The 19,477-nt window shown below is 44.1% G+C and overlaps 1 protein-coding gene across 1 annotated transcript; it reads left to right on the plus strand.

The window, feature by feature from the left end:
* Nucleotides 1–1,909: 1,909 nt before the first annotated feature.
* Nucleotides 1,910–19,067, plus strand: Erich5 (glutamate rich 5). Its single transcript, XM_028765364.1, has 4 exons — nt 1,910–1,986; nt 16,460–17,060; nt 17,184–17,503; nt 18,918–19,067. Exons 1-4 carry the CDS (start codon nt 1,923–1,925, stop codon nt 19,046–19,048), a joined length of 1,116 nt encoding a protein of 371 aa, XP_028621197.1. The 5' UTR covers nt 1,910–1,922; the 3' UTR covers nt 19,049–19,067.
* The last annotated feature ends 410 nt before the right edge of the window (nt 19,068–19,477 follow it).

Here is a 19,477-nt window from a genome sequence, read left to right on the forward strand (position 1 = left end):
TGGATCTCCTGTTTCTGTAAATAGGATTTAATGTTAAATGAAGTCAGAGTGATGAGTCCCCAAGACAATAGTTCTGCAGTCTTACAAAAGGGAGGACTAAGACAGACATACAGAAGACATATGGAAATGAGAGCTATCAGTCAAGGAGAGGGCCTTAGAAGAAACCATACTGTGGCTGTTTTCTACACTCTAGAACTGTGAGCAATTAAATTTCTGTTGTTCAAGGAACTCAGTCTATGGTGTTTTGTTGTAGCACTCCCAGCAAATTAATACAGATGATAATGAAACACACTGGATAATTAAAAGTTTAAAAAGATGTAAATCACCAAGGGGAGGATAGAGAAAAGTGCTTCTTTAAAGTAAAATGCCAATTAACAAATGTAGAAGGAGGGATGGAGAGATGGCTCAGTGGTTAAGAGCACTGACTGCTCTTCCAGAGGTCCTGAGTTCAAATCCCAGCAACCACATGGTGGCTCACAACCATCTGTAATAAGATTGGATGCCCTCTTCTGGTGTGTCTGAAGACAGCTACGGTGTACTCATCAATAAATTAAATAAATAAATATTTAAAAAAAACAAATGTAGAAGGAATAATATGAGTAGAAGGTCACCATTCCATAACAGTATTAATTGATCCAAGGTAGAGATGATAGGATGAAAGTAGCTATAATAGTCTGATAGGAAACAGGACATTACTTAGCCTAACAGGCTCACCCCTTAAACTACAAAGCATACAGTAACGACTCCGCAGGAGAGAAACCCAGTAACACTACCGTAACACTACCGTAACACTACCGTAACTTCCTAGTATCAGGGCGTTCTGCTTCAGGTGACTCCTTATGAATGAATGTGAATCACTGCGGTCAAACTGCATCACGTGAAAATCTTGAACAAATCAAACAGAACCAAAGCAAAAAATGTTCCATAAGGCAAATAGCCTGTTCTGAACATTAAAGCCATTGAAGACAAAGCAAGGGCTGGAAAGTGGCTCCGCACCCAGGTTAGACTCCCAGCACCCACACAGAGGCTCACAACCATCTGTGACTCTAGTTCTAGAGACTCCAACGCCCTCTTCTGGTCTCTGTGGACACTATGTACACATGTGATAACAGACCACCCAAACACATAACAGTTAATGGCCTGGCATGATAGTGCTCACCTTTAACCTCAGCACTCGAGAGGCAGAGGCAGGTGGATCTCTTTGAATTCGAGGCCAGACTGCTCTACATAACGGACTCCAGGGCAGTCAGGACTATGTATGGACCCCTTCTCAAAGAAGAAGAAAATAAAAATAGTAATTTAAAAAATTAATTAAAAAGACAAAGCATGATTAGGGGAACTGCGGGATACCAGAGTGTTAGGTGTAGCTCTGGGTGAGAGTCTGGAGCTGACTGTGGAGGCAGGACTAGCAGTTTGGTATTCGTTGTTGAACTTCCTTGTGGTAACTATGTTCAAGTTATGTAAGAGGATAAGGCTGTCACCGCACATCTAGTCTACCAATCAATTGCCTCTGGCTGCAGCCGCCGCCTCCCCTCCCTAACTATTTAGGGACGATTGTTCACACTATCCCTCCCAGCGCTTCGCCCTTGTCCCCCATCTCATCTCCTGAGCTTTTCCCCATTTCCCTTCCCGGGGCCCTCCGCCTCCTGTACAACTGGTTCCTCCTTTTTCTTGCCTGCTGGTCCTCCAGCTATCTGGCACTCTGCCTTCTCCAGCTTTATCCACTTGTGCGTCTCTCTCGCTTCGCCCCTCTAGGTGCACACCCCGTAGCCAGAGCTCCGCTACCCGTGCGCCTTGAGCTCTTGGGAAAACAGGATATCATAGTTGGAGAAACTTCAGCGTTAGCTTTGCGGTGAGCATCGCATCCACGCCCCGCGACCGACACCTGTGTGGGGCTGGGCCAAGTGACTGCGCTTTGCGAGATGGGCTGCTCCAGTAGCGCCCTCAACAAGGCGGGCGACAGCAGCAGGTTCGGCAGCAGCGGAGGTGAGCAAGGGACCTACACTGCACCAACGCAGGGGGATTCTGCGTGCTGGCTGCCCCCAGATCCAGAGGGTGCGGCCCTGGCCCAGCCTTGCCATCGGGGGTTGGGGGGACGCTCCTTCCCGCAGGAGGCGAGAGCAACTGGGAAGGTGTCCCAGACTACCTAGAGCTGCATCATCTGTTGGGACTGAGGTGTGCCCATCCCCGTGCGCCCACCGTGTGTGCCCGCTCAGGACGGCGGAGCCAAGAGCTGAGTGCTGCCTTGCCCGGTGGGAGCGAGGGCTCTTGGTACTAAATTACTAACTAAACTTGCTCCGACGTCCCCCTTCACCATGCAGGTGAGAACTGTCCCATTGAAAGTCCCATTTTGCTCTCATGTGGACCGTTCTGCATCGCCAGATGGCAAAATGCGGGGAACACCGGTGTGCATTCCCTCCATATAATAGGTTCCTCCTGGGGTTTTGAAAGATCACAAACGCTTTCCCCTGGCCTCGATTTATATATTCTTGAGGCATATTGTGTGTAATGAAAGGTGACCATCACTGATTATTGTTAAGAAATTCAGCCAGCACATTTTGATAATCTACTTACTGTACACAGATGCAGAGAGGAACATAAACATGTATAATCATTCTGACAGTGATAAATTCTGTAGGATGAATACAAGCAGATGAGTGAACTAGAGACTGACTGGGTTTTACAGTCAGTAGATTATGGTAGTTCTTAGATTATAAATTGGACGTTGCATTTTGGACGTTGGCATAACATTGAGTGCTTTCCTTCAAGCAGCTTTTAGTCTTCGTCAAAGCACGATGTTTTAGGGGGAATTTTACTTATTTTTTTAAAATACCTTTTCACCAGTGTTACTGCAGAAGCAGAGGTTTTTGGTTGTTTTGTTTTGAGGCAGAGAACACAAAATTATCACTCAAGATATTTCAGAACTTAGCCAATATGTCCTTCTGAGAAATGTGTTGCTGACATTTATTTTGTGCTGTGAGCACCGAGATTTCTACCTTTCGTAGATGAGCAGAAAGTGAGGAAGTAGACAAAAATCAAAGCCTTGTGTGCAAATGATTCAAACCCTTTGTCACTGACGAAATAAAGACATGGAACGTCTATTATAAAGCACAGTGTCTGCTGACCCCACCCAACCTCTACCACGAGTTCAGAGCCCCGAATACCACAGCAAGCTCCATTAAGGCCAATGCGGTTAGAAATTGTTTTCATGTTTCATGTCTCATAAAATCAGACGAATGTTTGTGTTTGTCCATGATAATTCATGAGAATTGATGAGAAACATAAGAAAAAGCGATGTTTTCAGGGTATAGTATCATCACAGTTTCTCTTATCTCCTCTCAGTGGTGTCCTGGCTGAAAAAGCAGAACCCTTGGTTAGAGTGAGCGGAGCCCAGTGGTAGAACACGGAAGCAGTATACCCAAGGTTCAGCACACCTGCTCACACGCACACTCGCACGTCCCAGGGAATGTAACTCCAGGAGTGGCAAATGTATCTAATCAATAGAATGGGGCTTTAATTCTCTCATTTAGAAGGCATTTGATCACCATATTAACAATTCACGTGAGTTACACTCATTTTTTTGATCCTTGATTTCTTTTGTAAGTTTGCATAAATGTTGTTCTTGAAAGAAATGTTAAATACTTGCCAACAAGTTTGAGGATATAGGAAATTGATTTATATGCACCATAAATTGCTTGAAACGTAGACTGAATCGGCCAGCAGGTGTCTTGCCTCCGAGCCTCCGTGGACAATACTGTGGTAATCGAATACTGTTGTCTGCTCAGCAGTTCAACTTTGTGATCTTAGAGGCCTGAGAAATAATTCATTACCCTCTGTACAGCGTAAGATTTCTTTAAATTCTAGATATAACCTAAGTCTGTATATGTGTGCTTTTAGGTTAAAAATAGTCCCCATTTATTAAGAGCCTGTAATATGCATGCATTCACTGCATGCTCCAGTGCCTAACAGTGTTTAGTAATAAGCTCTCGGTGAAAAATGGAAACTTCACACTGGTGAACTGTTCTAGTCGGCAGAAGTGCAAGATCATAAAGGGAATGGCAGTTAGTCTAAAATGGCAGGGGACTGGGAAAGGCTCCCACACTCTCACTTCTTCTGTCCATTACCAAACTATGATGTCAGAAACTTTGCCAGATCCCAATTAGGTTCCGTTGTGAGACCACTCTTAAATCAGATACACCCGCACACCCGTCTACCAAACGACAATGGTGGTACAGGCCTTTAATCCTAGCATTTGAGAGACAGAGACAGGTGGATCTCCGTGCATTGGAGGCCAGTTTGATCTACAGAGTGAGTTCCAGGCTAGCCAGGGAACTCTCCTACACAAAGGAAACTTGTCTTGGGAAAACAAAAACACAAAAATAAACAGATCTACCAAATCTTATTATTTGGGGGTGGCTTTTTTTTTTTTTTTTTTAAAGACAGGGTTTCTCTGTATAGCCCTGGCTGTCCTGGAACTCACTCTGTAGACCAGGCTAGCCTCGAACTCTCGAGGTCAGAGATCCGCCTGCCTCTGCCTCCCAAGTGCTGGGATCAAAGGCGTGTGCCACCACCGCCCGGCTTCTCCAAAGTCTTATAAATGCAGTCCCTTTCACTTGCACTGTGACAGTAGCCTTACTTAAGGTCCCTACTGCTGTGATAAGAGTCATGACGTGGGAAGGGAAGGGTCTGTTTCAGATCACACTTCACTGAGGGAAGTTAGGGTAGAACTCTCGGCAGGAACTTAGAGGCAGGGACTGAAGCAAAGCCACAGAGAGTGCTGCTTATGGGCCTGCTTTTTTATACATCGTCTGCCCAGGGATGGCACTGCCCCCAGTGAACTGAACCTACCCACATCACAATCTTCCCACAGGCTAATCAGTTAGGGGTATTTTCTCAGTTGAGGTTTCTTCATCCCAAATGACACCAGCTTGTGTCAAGTTGTAAAACAAACAAACAAAAAACAAAACCTACCCAGGACAACTGCTAAGAACAAACTACCAGGGCAGTATTTTTCCCTTACTGCAGCTAAACAACAGCAAAATTCAACAGACTATTTGGGCACAGTTTAATGTTTTCAAAATGAGGTAAACTGCCGGGCAGTGGTGGCACACACCTTTAATCCCAGCACTTGGGAGACAGAGGCAGGCAGATTTCTGAGTTCGAGGCCAGCCTGGTCTACAGAGTGAGTTCCAGGACAGCCAGGGCTACACAGAGAAACCCTGTCTCAAAAAACCAAAAAAAAAAAAAAAAAAAAAAAGAGGTAAGTTTATTTTGTTTTCATTTATTTCATCTACATGTGTGTATGTGGACCATGTCCACGGAGCACCCAAGGAGGCCAGAAGATAGCATTTGATCCTGAGGTGGAGTTACAAACAGTTGTGAGCCACCATGTTGGTGCTAGGAACTGAATAAGGGTCTTCTGTAAGAGTAACCAGTGCTCTAAATTGCTGACCTATTCTCCAGTCTCCCTGGGAAGTGTTTTAAAGAAGCCACATTTGACAATATAGGGAAATGCCATCAAATTCTGACCAAGATTTCCTAAGTGCTCAACTTGCACACAGTACACCATACTAGGGACCCTTAAGCCTGGGTTTCGCCTCTAATATTTTAGTTTTCATTGAACACAGTAAATGATACATTTTATTCATACTACCTTGGAGAACGAAACGCTTGTCTCACAGAGACACAGGAGTAGACTGTTGGTTGTGAGTAGCAGGAGTAGACGGAGGGATGGGAAAATGTCAGCCACAGAGTTTGGAGCTGCAGTTATGTAAGACAATGAAGTCCAGAGATACAAACATCATAATGACAAGAGCTGATCTAGGTGATGTCATACATAAAAAAGAAGATGGAGGGTTGAGATGAGTATTTTAAAACATCGTGCTGCTGGTGAGATGGCTCAGTGGGTAAAGCAGCTGCCTGACAGGCCTGTGTCCTATCCCCAGAGCCCATGTAAAGGTAGAAAGAGAGAGCTGAGAGAGCTGAGTATTGTCCTCTGACCTCTATACATGTATGATGCACAGTGAAGCCCACATCAGGAGGCAGGCGTGGTGGTACATGCCTTTAATCCCAGCAGAGGTAGGTGGATCTCTGAGTTTGGGGCTAGCCTAGTCTACAGAGTTCCAGGACAGCCAGAGTGACACAGAGAAACCCTGTATTGAAAAACAGAGAGAAAGAAAAAGAAAGGAGAGAGAGAAAGAGAGAGAGAAAGAGAGAGAGAGAGAGAGAGAGAGAGAGAGAGAGAGAGAGAGAGAGAAAGGAAAGCCTCATCATGGTGTATATTTAAATATAGATAATTAAAACACTCCTTAAAGTTGCTGTTGGTAATTATCTGTTGAATGGGTCACTTAATTTAACCCGGACAACATTGCTGTAACTAAGAATTATGCTTATTTCTACTTTACAGAGACATACAAATAATTTACCACAAGTCAGGGATGCCAAGGCTTCAAGTTGGGCTTCGGACACAGGTTTTTGAGCCAGTTTGTGCTAACTATAATTAAGTGTTTTTGTATCAGATCACTCTGGACCCCATTAGGTATTTGGTCACTCTGGAAACAACAGAAGAAATACACTAAAAAATACTTATTCTCATACCTAAATGTTATGTAAATATTATATAGCATATCATATATTATTTATAAATATGTAATGTATTGCATAAAGATATGTCACACTGTTGCATAAATGTCATATTTACCTATATTACTATTATATAGTCATAATACATTAGTACCTTATTTCTTTGGTTGTTTCCATAGCAAGTGACTATATATTTAATGGGGATTTAGAGTGATTTAATGCATACAACATAAATATATTACAAGTAAAACACCTATTATAATTCCTAAGAATCTGGGAAGTAGAAATATTTGGTGGACATTTTTAATTTTAAAGACTTTTTTCCTTTGTTTTTGGTTTGTCGAGACAGGGTTTCTCTGTGTAGCCCTGGCTGTCCTGGAACTTACTCTGTAGACCAGGCTGGCCTCGAACTTAGAAATCTGCCTGCCTCTGCCTCCCAAGTGCTGGGATTAAAGGCATGCGCCACCACTGCCTGGCTAAGACTTTTTAAAAGCTACATGTGCATCTGAGTGTCGGTGCCTGTGTCATTGGATCAGGTTGCTGTGAACCACTGCTGTGAGTGCTGGAAATAGAACTCTCAACATGGGCTCTTTACCACTGAGCTGTCTCTCCGACTTCCCACCTTTCTCTTTTGAGATAATTCTCTAGCTGAATCTAAAGATCACTGGACAAGGCTGGCCAGCCAGTGAGCTTCAGAGATCTGTCTGTGTCTAGCCCTTCAGTTCTGAGATTGTAGGTGCTAGCTATCCCTGGGTGGTGCTGGGGATCTGAACTCAGGTCCTTGAGCTTGCCTAGTACTTTACAAAGTGACCTATTTTCCTGGACCCAGAAGACCCTATTTTCTAGGCTCAAATGTTAATCAGCTAGCTGATCCTGGTTAGATAGCTAATGGGAGGCACTGGAATAATGTGTTCCACACGTTATGGTGGGTGGATATTTGCTGGGACTCAGTTCCCTGCCTACCTGTAGGTCTGTCCATCACCCCTGAAGCCAGTGAACAGGTGTGTGTCCTGGGATCAGAGGAGAATGGCCTCCAGCTGCTTTAGGCTTAGAACAGACCCAGATTTCTTTTCTTTTCTTTTCTTTTCTTTTCTTTTCTTTTCTTTTCTTTTTTTTTTTTTTCTTGGTTTTTCAAGACAGAGTTTCTCTGTATAGCCCGGGCTGTCCTGGAACTCACTCTGTAGACCAGGCTGGCCTCAAACTCAGAAATCCGCCTGCCTCTGCCTCTGCCTCCCAAATGCTGGGATTAAAGGTGTGGGCCACCACCACCCGGCTCAGACCCAGATTTCTATAGTATCATTTGTATTTTATTTAGAAAACTGTGAGAAGAGAGGCTTTTGTTTGGGGAAAAAAGGATAAATAGGCACATGTTAGAGTTTCCTAAGTTTGTTGGAGTAAATTCTAAGCATTACAGCCATTTCCGGTCTAATGGAACCTGACCATGTATCACTTCACCGGCTTGAATGTCTCCAACGCTCTCCCCTGCCTCTTCCCCGTTCCACTAGCTCCTTGCTGACACTTGAGTAATGACTGTTGCATCATTCGTCCCTGATATAAATGCCACCCCTTTCTGCCAGGACTCTCCACTCCTACGGTTTACATTTTAAGCACCAATGTGGACAAAATAAATACAGGGTAATTATTGATGAATCCATTGCTAGGTTAATGTGTACATTTCCACTGACAGCTATAATCATCTGTTTGTTCTCACTGGAACTTTCACTGGCTGCTTGGCGTCTGTTCCCTAGGCAATCAGGGAGGTTTGAATTTCACATGGTAAGAGAATGGTCTTTGGAGAGGTCTTTGACCAGCCCCCAGCTAATAGTTTTACACAGTGATGCTTCAATCTTATTCAGATTGTTGTTGCATCGTAACTGAAGGGCATCACTAAAATTAACATTAACTCAGAGTCTTTTTCTTCCACACAGATACTATATGAATGAGATTTTTTTTTCACGTGCTAAAAGTCTCTGGATTGAGTTTTGAAGACTCAAAATGCTTTTGGCATGGACCTAGGTATTACACACTGCTACTTTAGATAAAATGTAGGGAGTGCAGATGTATGGCTCACAGTGGGAAGGTTTTGAGAAAGGCATGTAAGGAGAGTGTTACCCTCCCCCACCAGTACCACCTCTGTGGTCCCATTATTGGGTGTTTTGTTGGTGATATGTTTTGTTTTGTTTTAAACTCTCACTCTGTAGCTCAGGCTAGCCTTGAATTCACCATATGGCCCATGCTGCCTTCATGCCATGAGTCCTCCTGCCTCAGTTCTCTAAGAGCTGAGATTGCAGGTGTGCCATCCCTACAAAGGTGGAGTTCTGGTTTTTTGTTTGTTTGTTTTTCAATTGCTTGTTTTTGTATATTTTCTCCTTGAGAACCTCCCTCCCATCTGGTTCCATCCCTTTCTGCCTCTCATTAGAAAACAAACACACTTCTAAGGGATAATAATAAAGTAAGATAAAACAAAACTTCACAAATCAGAATAGGAAAAAATATACAGAAGAAAAGACACAAGAAACAGACACAGAGGCAGAAAGCCACTCATTCACACACTCAGGAATCCTAAAAAAAAAAACAACACCAGAAGCCATAACATCTGTGCAAAGAATCTGCAGTGTAAAAAGACAGAAGAAAATTATAAATAAAATAAAAATAAACAAGATAATTTAAAAAAAAGGGAAAAGTTCTGACAAGACATTATGAGACAAGGAACTCCAAAGATACCCTTGAAATCATTTTCTGTTAGCATCTACTGGGCATGCAGCCTACCTTAAGAGTAGTTTGTTTCTGTGTAAATCTCCCTTGGAGAAAACTGATTTTTCATTTGCAAGTGGTTATCGATTGGAGACAGTTTCTGGGTGAGGGGTGGGGCATGTGTCCTCTTCTCTCAGCTCTAGAACCCTGTCTGTGGAGAGCCATGCAGGCCCCAGTTTTGAGACAGGATCCCACTATGCAGGCCAGGTTGGTGATCCCCTTGACTCAGCATTATGGATTCTGCGGTTGTAAATGTATACCACCACCTACAGCTGAGAGGTGCTTTTTTTTTTTAATGCATTGCAGATACTCTTTTCTCGGCTTTGTTTGTAAAGCATAGTGTATCTACCCATTGTTTTTCAAGTCTAACAAGATGGAAGCACTGTTACCCCTTCTATACCTGCAAAATAATCTGTTGTGTGACTTATTTGGCTAGTCCCCTGCTGGGGGACATTTGATCTCTCTCCAGTCTTTCCTTTTGTGAACAAGGTTGTGGTGCATTCCTTTGTGCATATGTCATTTCGAACGTGTGCCAGCGTATCTGCAGACAGTTCCCAGGAGTTGCGGTACTAGGTCGAAGCAGGTACATGCTCATAATTTTGATAGAAAATGTTCTAACTACCTCCATGACAGTAGCATAAGTTTACAACCTCAACACTGAGTCTGTCTCACAACAGGAACCTTATACAGACACCTACACAGCCACATCAATGCAAGAGAAGGCAGGATGCAGGAGAGAGGCCAAGCGCTTGATTACAGCTTTGTTTTGTGCTTTTAGTGCCTGTAGAGGTCTTAGAACAAACATGAGTACCAAGTATACCTGAAAGCTAAAGCTATGTGGGGAGGAGTAACTTGCCAGACTATTGGATTATTAAGCTACAGCTTAAGCTCATGTGTGATCCCCAAAGCTCTCACGTAGCTGGCAGCCTCCAGTTCACCTGCAGTCTAGCCCTGCATGTACTGCTCTTGCAGAACCTCTGTGGGGAGGCTCACACCTGACACTCCAGCCCCAGAGCATCTGAGACCCTTTCCTAGTCGCCTTGGGCACTGCACTCTTGAACACAACCCCGATCCCACCCATTATATATACATAATTTTTAAATTAGGGGCTGGAGAGACAGCTTAGCACCGACTGCTCTTCCAGATGACCCAAATTCAGTTTGAAGCATCCGTCTGGAGGCTCACAATTGTAATTCAGTTCCAGGGATCCAATGGCTTCTTCTGGCCTCTAGAGGCATTGCAGTCATGAGCACATACCCACCCTCTCCCCCAACAGACACACATATAATAAAAATAATAGGAGAGATGGCTCAGTGGTTAAGAACACTGACTACTTTTCCAGAGGTCCTGAGTTCAGCTCCCAGTAACCACACCGTGGCTCACAACCATCTGTAATGGGATCCGATGCCCTCTTCTGGTGTGTCTGAAGACATCAACAGTGTAATCACATATATCAAATAATAAAATCTTAAAAAAAAAAAAAAGCTGGACAGTGGTGGCACACGCCTTTAATCCCAGCACTTGGGAGGCAGAGGCAGGCAGATTTCTGAGTTCGAGGCCATCTTGGTCTACAGAGTGAATTCCAGGACAGCCAGGGCTACACAGAGAAACCTTGTCTCAAAAAAACCTAAATAATAATAATAATTTTTTTAAAAAAACAAAAAATGAATATATATATATATATAAAATATATTAAAAAATATATAAAAAAAGAATGTAGGTGAGCTGGGTGTAGTAATTAATCCCAGTAAAAAATCCCCACATTTAATCCCAGCACTCTGGAGGCAGAGGCAGATCAGATAAGCGTCTGTGTTTGAGGCCAGCCTGATCTACATAATGAGTTTCAGGCTAGCCAGGACTACATAGATAGACCCTGTCTCAAAACAAAACAAAACAAAACAAAACAAAACAAATCAAGAATGTAGGTTCTGCAGGTGTGGCAGCAGGTACATAGTTGGAATCCCAACACTAGGAAGATGTAGGCAGAATAATAGTCCTTGTTTTCCTTTTTCTTTTTAAAGATTAATCAATTTATTTTACTTATATAAGTACACTGAAGGTTTCTTCAGACATACCAGAAAAGGGCATCAGATCCCATTACAGATGGTTGTGAGCCACCATGTGATTGCTGGGAATTGAACTCAGGAGCTCTGGAAGAGCAGGCAGTGCTATTGACCACTGAGCCATCCCTCCAGCCCAATAGTCCATGTTTTCAATAAAGGAAAGAAAAGAAAGAATATGGGTCTATGGAGGGACTGTCTGGGCTCAAATCCTGGTTCAGGACCCCTTACTAATTGTGTTACTTTGAACCAGTCATTCCTTTTTCTTTGCCTCATGGTTAATAGTGACGTCTATTTCCTGGAGTTGTTCTGAGGAGTCAACCAGTTAACATATTTAGTGCATTGAGACAGAGATTAAATACTGCCCAAGACAGGGATGGCAAACTGAGCTGACAGTGAAATGCGGCCTGCTGCTTGATTTGTAAGTCAAGTTTCGGTGGAACACATACATAAACATTTATGCATTGCCTATGGCTGCTATCTCAGTACAGCAAGATGAAAAATCTTGTACTAAAATGTCTAACAGGTAGTTAGAAAACATTGATTTTTCCTAATTAATTAATTAATTAATTCACTTTATATCCCAATCACCGCCCCCTACCCCCTTTATATAATTCCTCCCCCAGAAAACACTGGTTCTTGAATTTAACCTGTATAGTTTTTAGTTAATATGTTGCTCAATTACATGAAATATTGCTTAAGTTTACCTCTGCTCAAAATGAAGACCCTGTTAATATCTATTGGTAGATAGAGGACATCTCACTTTGGGGTGGAGTTGGAGTCATGGTAGCAGGACAACACGTTCACACCTTGTGCTGTAGGAGGGCAGGGAAGGGGTACAACCATGAAAGAATGAATACCACGGACCACTCTGCTGGGCAGACTCATACTGTACCACGAGTTCCCAAAGTTGCCTCATAGTAGATTTTTGTGACTATGCTTATGAGAGAGATGGAAGGCACCGTGACCTGAGAGGGAGGGCCTCTCACAGAAGAAGTAAAAGTTCTCAGAATCCAGAGCCTCCCCAGTAGCAGCACAGAACACACCGACCGAGAGCATTTCCTTGGGATACTGTAGAAATCTATGAAGATTGGCTGAGGCCTTCGGGGTCCTGTGTGGCTCAGCCTAGGGAATACGGACCTCAAGTGTTTCTCCTTGCTGGGTAGAAAGCTGTCGTTTCTAATCAGCGCAATGACCTTGACTGGAAAGCTTCTACCAGAATGTGAATTTCAGGTATGTTAGATGTGGATCTAATCCTTCCAGTAATGTGGTCTGGTATTTAGTTTCTTTGTGTGCCTATCACAACGCTTTCTGCAACAAAGGTTCTGTTGGTTCAGCTGTCACAACACATTTGTGCACGGGAATATTTCGAACAGCCAGAGATAATGAGCATCAGGGGATTAGGCCCAGAGCAGGGTAAGATCTGATGAAACAGAGGGTTCAGAAACCAGACACATCTTTAGCCAGTTCTGGGTATGGAATCAGTGCATCTGTCCTCAGCACTTACTACAGGATGATGTAGACTAGGTACCAAAATAAAAGTATCCCACTGCCTTCACGCTAGGGTGCCCGAGGACATGCACTGCTTCATCTACCTTGAGGATGGGGTTCACGTGGAGTGTATGGAGATGCTCGGGTACCAGGTACTGTACAAGTACCAAGTTGTGGTTGGTGAGGAAGTAGGTACTGTTTGAATTTTCCTACAGACAGTAAGCCCTAGGAGAGCAGGGAAGAGCCCTTTCTTGTAGCCTGCTTCAGTCCCCACACCCAGTCGAGAGCCTGCCTGTGACAGACGATGAAGACTTGATAGAAAATGAAATCAAAACCACAAGTGGAATGAAACATTTTGTATGTGTAATTCTAAAATCATTTTTATTCTTTTCAATTATATATATGGCTGTGTGACTGTATGACGGAATGGGTACATGAGTGTAGGTGTCTACAGAGGCCAGGGGTGTCTGGCTTTGGAGCTGGAGTTACAGGTAGTTTGTGAGCCACCTGATGTGAGTGCTAGGAATCAAGTTGGGACCTCCTGAAGAGTAGCAACATGCTCTTAACCTTGGCCCCATCTCTGTTTTGTTTGTGTGTGTGTGTGTGTGTGTGTGTGTGTGTGTGTTCGGAGGGGGGAGTTGTTGCTGTTGTTTTTCTATAGAAGTTACCAGTAGCTCATTTTGAGGTCAGTCAAGTCTGATCAAATTGTTGCTGCCTGTGACTATGGTCCATTCTCCATCCTTGATCATGCTTCCAAGCCCACCATGAGAATGCTATACTTTGATAGGTCAGTATTGACACCTCATAGTGTTCAGGGGTCTGTGTACAAAGCCCTCTAGTGCTGCAGTTCACTCTTTCTGTTGCAATGGTCAAATAACAGATTTAACTAATAAAGACTAATCATTGTGTTTTAAGCTCATTAGGAGATGACTGCTGGTTTAATTCAGATATTGTCTAGATTACTTATCCCTCATCTTGTGCTTTGGATTATCATGTGCTTCTATTAATCTTACTTAGCCAGCTGAGTGAAGTCTACACATTTAACTTTTTGTGAGGTGTATTTGCTGTTAAAAATTCTACATAAAAACCTGTGCCTGTGTTTTGGGTGTGCCTGCACCTTCCCTCCCTCTAGAAGGGTAACACCTTGGGAACACAACCAGCTTCCACAGGTGGCTGACCATGGCTTGCTTCATTTCACTGACAGTACTAATCACCGTAGTAACTATTCCATCAAGAAATGACACGGGGCAAACATCTGTGATTAATACAGTAATGCTCTTCTGTGCTCACTCTTGGAGGCAGTTCCTGCCAGGACAGCCTTGTGTGGAAGCAAAGTGAGTTGTTTTATCATGATGGGTTTCTCTGTGGTCCTGAGAAAGCATCGTCATGATGCTGTCTCTCTTGCTGTTGTTTTGAAAGTTTCATTCATTCTAAATGAGGTAGGGAAGGGAGAAGAAAGTCCTCTCTCAGTTTGGTCATGAGCCCTTCACAATGACAGTCTGTACCTGGCTGCTCAGAAAATTGTTAGTGTACTTTTTCATCTCTGGACCTTCCTGTGAGAATCACAATCTGTAGAGCAAGGTGGAGAGACGTACAATCTCTCTGTCTCTCTGTGCACCCCCACCGCACCCCATCTCTGCACCCTCTTTTTGCCTTTATGCCAAAACTGCCTTTTTACAGACACAGGCAACATGCATCTGGTCAAGATCTGGCTGCTCCCAGACACTGCCTGTCTATACACAACCTACATCTGCCTCCACCACATGTGTCAGGCAAACTATGCAGGTCTCTTTCTGTTTCAACCCAAATCCTTTACTCATATTTTCTGTCTTCAGGATCCACATGGTTACTCGGTGGTAGCCAAGGCTCTCCCTCATACTGTCATTACACCCAGCTTTCATCCCTCCTTTCTGGGCCCTGGAGCACTGAACTAAGCCCCTACCTCTAAGAAGGAGGCTTTTCAAAGTCCGTATCTCATCTACCCACTCCCATGTTTACAGGTTTTTTTCACATTGTTTTATCATGTTAAAATTAGCAGATTGGGGGAGTATTGTTGATATGTTGATGACATATCCTGCACATTTACCGTGACATTTCAGCAAACTTTGCCCTGTGTGCATCCACAAATGCACCCATAGCAATCAGCAATCTAGATTGAGACTGTTTCTGTTTTTCCAAATGTTTCCTGGCGTCTCTTGAACTCTCCTGTCCTACTCTGTCCCAGTCCTAGGCATCAAACATTGCTCTACATCTATCACTGAAGAGCAGGTTGGAATATTTTCTAGTTTATATAAAAAAAAATTGATCATACAGTATATATTCTGCCTTCTTTCATGAAGCTTTGTTTGAAAATTTTTAAAAATTTAATTTTGAAAATTAGTGAATTATCAGGTTGATGCACTTATCAATTGCTATTTTTATTTGTTTGAATCAGGTCCCACTGTGTAGCCCTGGCTGGCCTGGAACTCATTATGTAGAGCAGGCTGGCCCCAACTTGTGGTCCTCCTGCCTCTGTCTCCCGATTGCTGAAATTCCGCACGTGTACCACTATGTTTGGTGTAACAGTCTGTTGTGTGACTATACCTCAAAATGCCCATTCATCTTCTGATGAAAATTTAACATTTATGTAAACATCTCCCTATAAACAAACAGCTGTTTTCTCCTGGCAAAGTAAGAGAGAAGTAGCTGTCCTGTACTGACTCTGGTGCTGAGACTTGAGCCCAGGGTCTTGTGTAAACACATGCAATACTTCTGAGTTGTGCCCTTCTCTATATAGTCAACCTTTTACCAAAGCCCTGTTCACAGTTCTTGTTCTTCATGCTTCACGCTGAGCTCACCAGCACCACCTACAGGCTCCTCCACGATCTTACTGCAGCCCTGAACTCCAGCTATCCTTCCCTGAAGCCTCCAAACCTCCTAGTGCATTCTTTGGGAACTCCAAAAGAGCTGTTCCATACAGTTCAGTGCTTGCCAGCTCTCTCCCCACTGCGTATATGAAGGCTCACAGTGCTTCATGTGATTCTGTCATACCAGAGGGCACGGGTTTTCATGTTTGCTCAGAAATTGCCTTCATACATCACTTAGGTGTTTAACTAGAAACAGTTCTTTTCCACTCATTAGAGTGTCTGTTCAGATGAGGTCAGACTGAGAACATGGCCTTCATTTTGTGTTCTCTATATTATGACAAGTGACTACTTTACATGATCACCAGTACACAATTACTAAACTGAAAGATGATACCAATGTGTAATGGGAATGGGTGCCAGCCCAAGGACCACACACGGAAAGCTAGCGGGTCTGAGAGGGTGAGAGTAAAAGACGCATGCAATTGTGGTACATTAGTACATGGAGCAGACGCCCTGGCAGCGTGCGCAGGAGAAAGCCAGGTCGGAGGGCTCTAATGCTTCAGGTGAGGAGTCGGGCTGACTGTAGTAAAGGACTTTGATCTGGAGTGAGGGTTGTAGTTTGATTGGACCATTAAATCTACTTGGTACCAATTAACTTTCCCAAGATAGCTAAATAACAATTCTGTTCTTTCTTTTCTACCCATTTTTCAACTAAATGGTCAAAAGTACCTTCGAATGAGAATTCTTCCACTGTAGAACAAAACAAGTTCTGTGTAGCCCAACCCAAACCATGTACACCAGGAGGAGAAGCTGCCTTTCGTGGCAACACACAAAGGGAAAGCCGTCCTCCATTAGAGAGGCCCAAGGCTTCAGTGGTGCCTACAGCCAATGGTGTTAAATCCTACCACCAACCATCTCTGGCAAATGATGAGACCCCTGCAAAGGAAGCCACAGACCACTCAAGACCCCTGAAGAAGATTGAGCCTCTAGTGCAAGGGGGAGAGTGTGAGCTACCTCAGCCAGGAGGCAAAGACGACACGCTGGGAACTGAGGATGTGAAGAACGATGTGGAAGCAAGGACAGAGATCCAGTCTTTAAAAGGAAACGCTGAGACTGAGCCTCTGAGGATGGCAGCAGAGAGGGGCTCCCCTGGAGCAGGGGAAGACACCAAGCTTCCACAGGCTGGAATGATGAAGTTTCTACACACAACTGAGAACATTCTACCTCTGGAAACAGCTCAGGAGCTACTACCTGAAGAAGCAATGAGAAAGGACGCACAGCCTCAGATTCTAGAAGCGATTCCCAAAGAGAACAGCTCTCCAGAAATCTTGGAAGGATATGAGTTTGTGGGAAAAGTTGAGCAAAAGGAACTTCAAGAGATCCCGAGAAAGGACATGGAGTTCCAACTTCTAGAAACAATTCCGAAAGAGAACAGTTCTCCAGAAATAGCAGAAGGGAGCCAATCTGCAGAAAGCAGTGAAAAGCAGCAACTTTCAGAAGCACCAGGTGAAACTGAGCAGCCCCAAGGTCTAGAAATAGTTCTCAAAGAGAATGAAACACCACTGATGCCAGACAGAAGCCAGCTCGTGCCAACACCTGTGACAAACAAGTCACTCGGCGACGCTCCTGATGGTGGCAGAAGTGCCCATGAGTCTCACCCTCAGGTAACAGGTGGAAACGGGCTGCAGCCAGCTGAAACTTCAGAGACAGCAGCAAAGGTGGAAATGGCCAGAGAACTCCACCCTGATAAAGAGGAGGAACACATTGAAGGTAAGTGGAGGCTAGGCAGGGCCTGACTGCCAGGGTAGGCTCCACGGGGATGGAGGCCAGCTGTGGGGCCAGAGGTGCTGGCATAGAGCTGCTGCTGTCTCTGTTGGGTGGTTGAAGTTCAATTGACCCAGACATGGATGACTTCTGTTTATTCGAGAAACAGTCTATCCTGGCTCAGTTCGGCTCCCAGCGAATCATTTCTAAAACACAAGCTATGTCAACATTTTAAAGATTTATTTTATTATTAGTATCTCTGCCTGGATGCCCATGTCCATGTGGCTGTGTACAGGTGTGCACATGCGTCCAAGCCAGAGGTTGACATCAGGTGTCTTCCTTGATGGCTCTCTCTCCTGCTTCTCTTTGAGGTGGTCTCTCAATCTGAAGCATATTGCTTTGGCTGTAACTAACTAACTGACGAATCCGTGTGGCTCATGAGCTCTAGGCTCTGCCTGGTTTTGCTGCATTACAGACGTGCTGTATTGTAACCAGCTTCTTACATAGATGTGGGGACCTGAACTCAGGCCCTCTTGTTTGTGTTCTGAGTGCTCTTATCCACCAAGGCATGTCTTCATCCCCAAACAAAACTCTTCAAAAACTTCTGTTTCTTCAGGAATTTTGCATCTTGGCTTTACAAGCAGGCCAGGACCCAGGGCTGTTAAGTGACATGACGTTGGCCTCTCAGAGGCTCTGGGTAATGAGAATGCTGTCATGATAGCACAGAAGAAACCTACTGTGTTTACTAGAGGGCAAAAATGGTCCCCAGTGGGGTTACATGTTTTTAGTGTGTCTTAGTCAGGGTCACTACTGCTGTGATGAAACACCCGGATCAAAAGCAAGTTGGGGGGATAAGAGTTTATTTGGCTTACACTTCTATACCATAGCCCACCATTGAAGGAAGTCAGGACAGGAACTCCAGCAGGACAGGAACCTGGAGGCAGGAATTGATGCAGAGGCCATGGAGGGTACTGCTTACTGGCATGTTTGTCATGGCTTGCTCAGCTTGCTTTCCTATAGAGCCCAGGACTACCAACCCAGGGATGACATCACCCACAATGGGTTGGGTCCCCATCGATCACTAATTAAGAAAATGTATTGCACTTGGATCTTATAGAAGCATTTTCTCAATTGACGCTCCTTCCTTTTAAACTCAGGTTTGAGAAAAAACTAGCCAGGGCACACTGCTAAGCAAGCATCTCTCTCTCTCTTTTTTTTTTTCTTGTTTTTTGTTTTGTTTTTTGAGACAGGGTCTCTCTGTGTAGCCCAGGCTGTCCTGGAACTCACTCTATAGACCAGGCTGCCCTCGAACTCAGAAATCCGCCTGCCTCTGCCTCACAAGTGCTGGGACTAAAGGCGTGCGCCACCACTGCCCGGCTGCAAGCATCTCTTATTGTCTCTTTTGGTTGTTTTTTTCTAGGTGAGACAGGAGAAAAGGTGGAAGCAGAGATGAAAAATGAGAAAGAAAGTGAAGAAGCTGAAACCAAAGAAAAAGAAACAGGAGAAGCTGTGGATCTTGGAGCAGCAGGGGCCAGCGACAGAAGGGCTTAGTGTGCAGTGTTACACCAGAGGGCAGGAATATTTGAGGCTGGGAGGGTGGGCACCACCTTTTTGTGGCCTTGTGGTTTACGAAAGGAGTGTAGCTTTAGAGTAACTGTAGGAACCCAGAGAATGTTGCTGTTTTTTATTTTTTACGACATAAAACTGCTAAGCCAGACACAGTTTTCTTAGATACTTAGGATAATTATGGATTCAAAGTGATAGTAGCCAGAGCCAATCAAAACTGTAAAAGCACTTAAGAGCATGAAGGCTGTTTTCATCCTTGTAGCCATGGGGCCATTCAGGATCAAATCAGACCCCAAAAGGAAAGATAAACTTTTAAATGTAGGTGGCTGGAGAGAGGAACTAGCAAATTTTAAGGAACTCATCATAAGAGAGTTACGCAGTTATAATAGTGATGGAACAAGATTAAATATCCCC

Source organism: Grammomys surdaster, unplaced genomic scaffold (genome assembly GCF_004785775.1).
Source record: "Grammomys surdaster isolate TR1022 unplaced genomic scaffold, NIH_TR_1.0 63, whole genome shotgun sequence".
Taxonomy (NCBI): domain Eukaryota; kingdom Metazoa; phylum Chordata; class Mammalia; order Rodentia; family Muridae; genus Grammomys; species Grammomys surdaster.